General features: G+C 39.3%; 1 protein-coding gene across 2 annotated transcripts in view; it reads left to right on the top strand.

The window, feature by feature from the left end:
• dlg4b (discs, large homolog 4b (Drosophila)) overlaps nucleotides 1–2992 on the top strand; it is a 16161-nt gene that overhangs the window by 1026 nt on the left and 12143 nt on the right. The window contains exons 2-3 of one of the 2 annotated variants that reach the window (XM_031878623.1): nucleotides 172–291; nucleotides 1184–1254. In XM_031878623.1, coding sequence (XP_031734483.1) covers nucleotides 172–291; nucleotides 1184–1254 — 191 coding nt within the window. Of the gene's footprint in view, nucleotides 1–171; nucleotides 292–1183; nucleotides 1255–1673; nucleotides 1776–2992 lie in introns of those variants that run through there. The other variant, XM_031878624.1, reaches the window with a different exon arrangement.

Genomic DNA, 2992 nt, shown 5'->3' on the forward strand with positions numbered 1-2992 from the left:
GTTGGAGGTGTTGCAGTATGGACTGGTTGATACATTGTTTCATGTTGAAGTTTCTCGGAAGTCCAAGCTGAAACAACTTTGCACCTACTATATGAGGACGTTCCTGTGTGTTTAAAGTGTATTGTTGTTCAGAAGAAATCCAGTAAATCCTGTGTTTGTTGTTCTCCACAGATACTGAGCGTGCTCTGCAGGCGATGGAGGCCTGTCAGGCCGGAGCTGCTGAAGGGGTCAAGGGTCGCGCTGAAAAACTGCTGAACATCTTCCAAAGTGACCTGTTCCAGGCCCTGCTGGGTAACACACACATGTTAGACACACACACAACTCACTCTCTGCATGTGATCATTTGGAATGAATGGTGTCATAAGTGAGACATCACAGCAAATCACCGCTCAGTGATTGGACAGTATCATTACCTCACATGCAGGGATTACTCCTGAGTGTGTCTTATTAACTCTTTATCTGTGACTCTGTGATTACATAAACCAAAGATCAATCAGATTAAAGTTAATCAACAGATATAAATTAAATATTATCTATATACATAGTAAAAACATATTATATTAATATTAACAATACCATTGACATAATCCTAATAAATTAACATTAACTTGATTACTAAAACATTTAAATTATTAACATTGTTACTATCAACATTATTCATAATATTACTAACAGTAACAGTATTAATAAATTAATAAATTAACATTACATTATTACTGATATATTAACATTATTAACATTATTACTAATATATTATTATTACTAAGACATTAACAATATTAACATTGTTACAAAAACATTCACATTATTCATATTATTACTAACACATTAACATTATTACTGATGTATTCACATTGTTACTTATACATTAAAATGAATAACATCAAAAATAAAACACTAAGATTACCAACGTTATCACTAATAAATGAACATTAACAAATTAATGAACTAAAGCTGTCAGATTAATGTAGTGAAGTAGAAAGATTCAAATAAAGTAAAAGTACATCTAATTCGTACAGTAATTGTGTAATTGTACTTTGTAACATTCCATTACTGATGAAGAAGCGATATGATTGGTCCAAGACTAAAAACGGAGAACTAATGTGAGTGTGTGTGTATGTGTGTATGTGTGTGCGTGTGTGTGTGTACGTGTGTGTGTGTGTGTGTGTGTGTGTGTGTACAGACATACAGGAGTTCTACGAGTTGACGGTCTGTGAGAACCAGACGACGAGCCCACCGCACACACCTGGGCAGGTAAGAACACACACACACACACACACACACACACACACACACAACACACTCTCACATCTCTAATGCACATGGCAACACCCATCGCTGTTACCTAGCAACAGCTGCAGCAGCATTACCGGAGCAACAGATGCATAACACCATGGCAACAGGAGCCCAACCCCCACCTCCTCCTCACATCAACCAGCGAGTGACTCAAGGAGGTACACCCCCCCCCCACCCCCCCTCCAAAAAAAACACCAGTCTTCCTCATCTGTCCCCCCCCCCCTCGCTCGCCCGGTGCTGGCAGACAGAGGATAGAGAGGGCGAGCGGGCAAGCGAGGACAGACAGACAGACGGACGAGGAGAGAGAGAGGGGGAGGGCGACAAAGAGAGAGAGAGAGAGAGAGAGAGAGAGAGAGAGAGAGAGAGGCATCAAGCATGAGTGTGTGAGTGTGTGTGAAAATGTGTGTGTGTGAGTGTGTGTGTGTGTGAGTGTGTGTGTGTGTGTGGATATGGACTGCCTCTGCATTGTCACCACCAAGGTAAGAGCAGACCGCTCGCATGCAGCTGCTAAAACACACACACAGATACACACACACATGTTTTATGAGGACACGTGTCCTCATAAAACATGTGTATGTGTGTACGTGTCCTCATAAACCATCAAAGCCGGTTTTCATGTCTGTGTGTTTGCTGCTTTCGTCATGTTGTCATTCAATACCCTGCGTCTCTCTCTCTTTTCACTTGTGTATCTGTATCTGTGTGTGTGTGTGTGTGTGGTTAGCGTGGCCACATTAGCATGTATGTTAACTCAGGTTAGCTCCAGCCTGTAGCTAGCTGTTAGCAGGGCTGTAGCCATGTGGAAAAACATGTGTTTTTTTAGACATTTCAAATGATGCAGTTGTGTTTTATCCAAATTAAAAATAAGAAAACAAACATAGATCCGTAACAATCTGTTTGAATTAGAATTAAGTGCAACAGGTCGCGTCTCGTTCTCCTTGTGATGTTCGTAAAATGCTCTGTCACTCTGATCTGTTGCATTCATTCACTTCCTCTCGGTAAACGTACTATTCTTATTGTACGTAAGTAAATTGGAGGTAAGTAAGAGAGTCATGGCACCAAACCGTCTAATAGGTAACAAATGAAACACCATATAGATGCAAAGATCGTAGATGAAGAGACTTTTGCGGTGCGACTTCTTTAACGTAACGTTAGTGGAAACAGAGGAGGCATCGTGAATGACCACAGTTGAACAACACAGTTTCAAATTGGTGGTTGTAGGCTGCGTTAAAACTATTTAGAAAGATTTGTTTGTTTTCATGTTCAAACTTCATTGTTTGAAAGAAAATATCTCAAAAAATATAGTTTTATATTTCATGCAAAAGAGGAAGATCATTTTCACAATATATCGATATTGAGCAAACGACGTCTGTGGACAAGATACAAAATATCTGCAAACAAGATTACACCCAAAATACCTTGTTCAATTGAATAATTGGCACAAGATGAAGATCTTGTCCACAAGCGCTATAATGAAAACTATCATCATTCAGAACTTTGGGACTCCATACTTTTATTACTGGTTATTTTATCACTGGTTTGTTCATATAATAACTAATGTGTTTAGCCCTGGTCTTGTCATATATTTACTGGTGTGTTATTCCCTGCTCTGGTCGTATCTTTACTGGTTTGGTCGTATATTTACTGGTTGTTTTAACCCTGGTTTGGTTGTATATTTACTAGTTGTTTTAGCCCTGGT

Source organism: Anarrhichthys ocellatus, unplaced genomic scaffold (genome assembly GCF_004355925.1).
Source record: "Anarrhichthys ocellatus isolate YVR2014 unplaced genomic scaffold, GSC_Weel_1.0 scaffold189, whole genome shotgun sequence".
NCBI lineage: Eukaryota > Metazoa > Chordata > Actinopteri > Perciformes > Anarhichadidae > Anarrhichthys > Anarrhichthys ocellatus.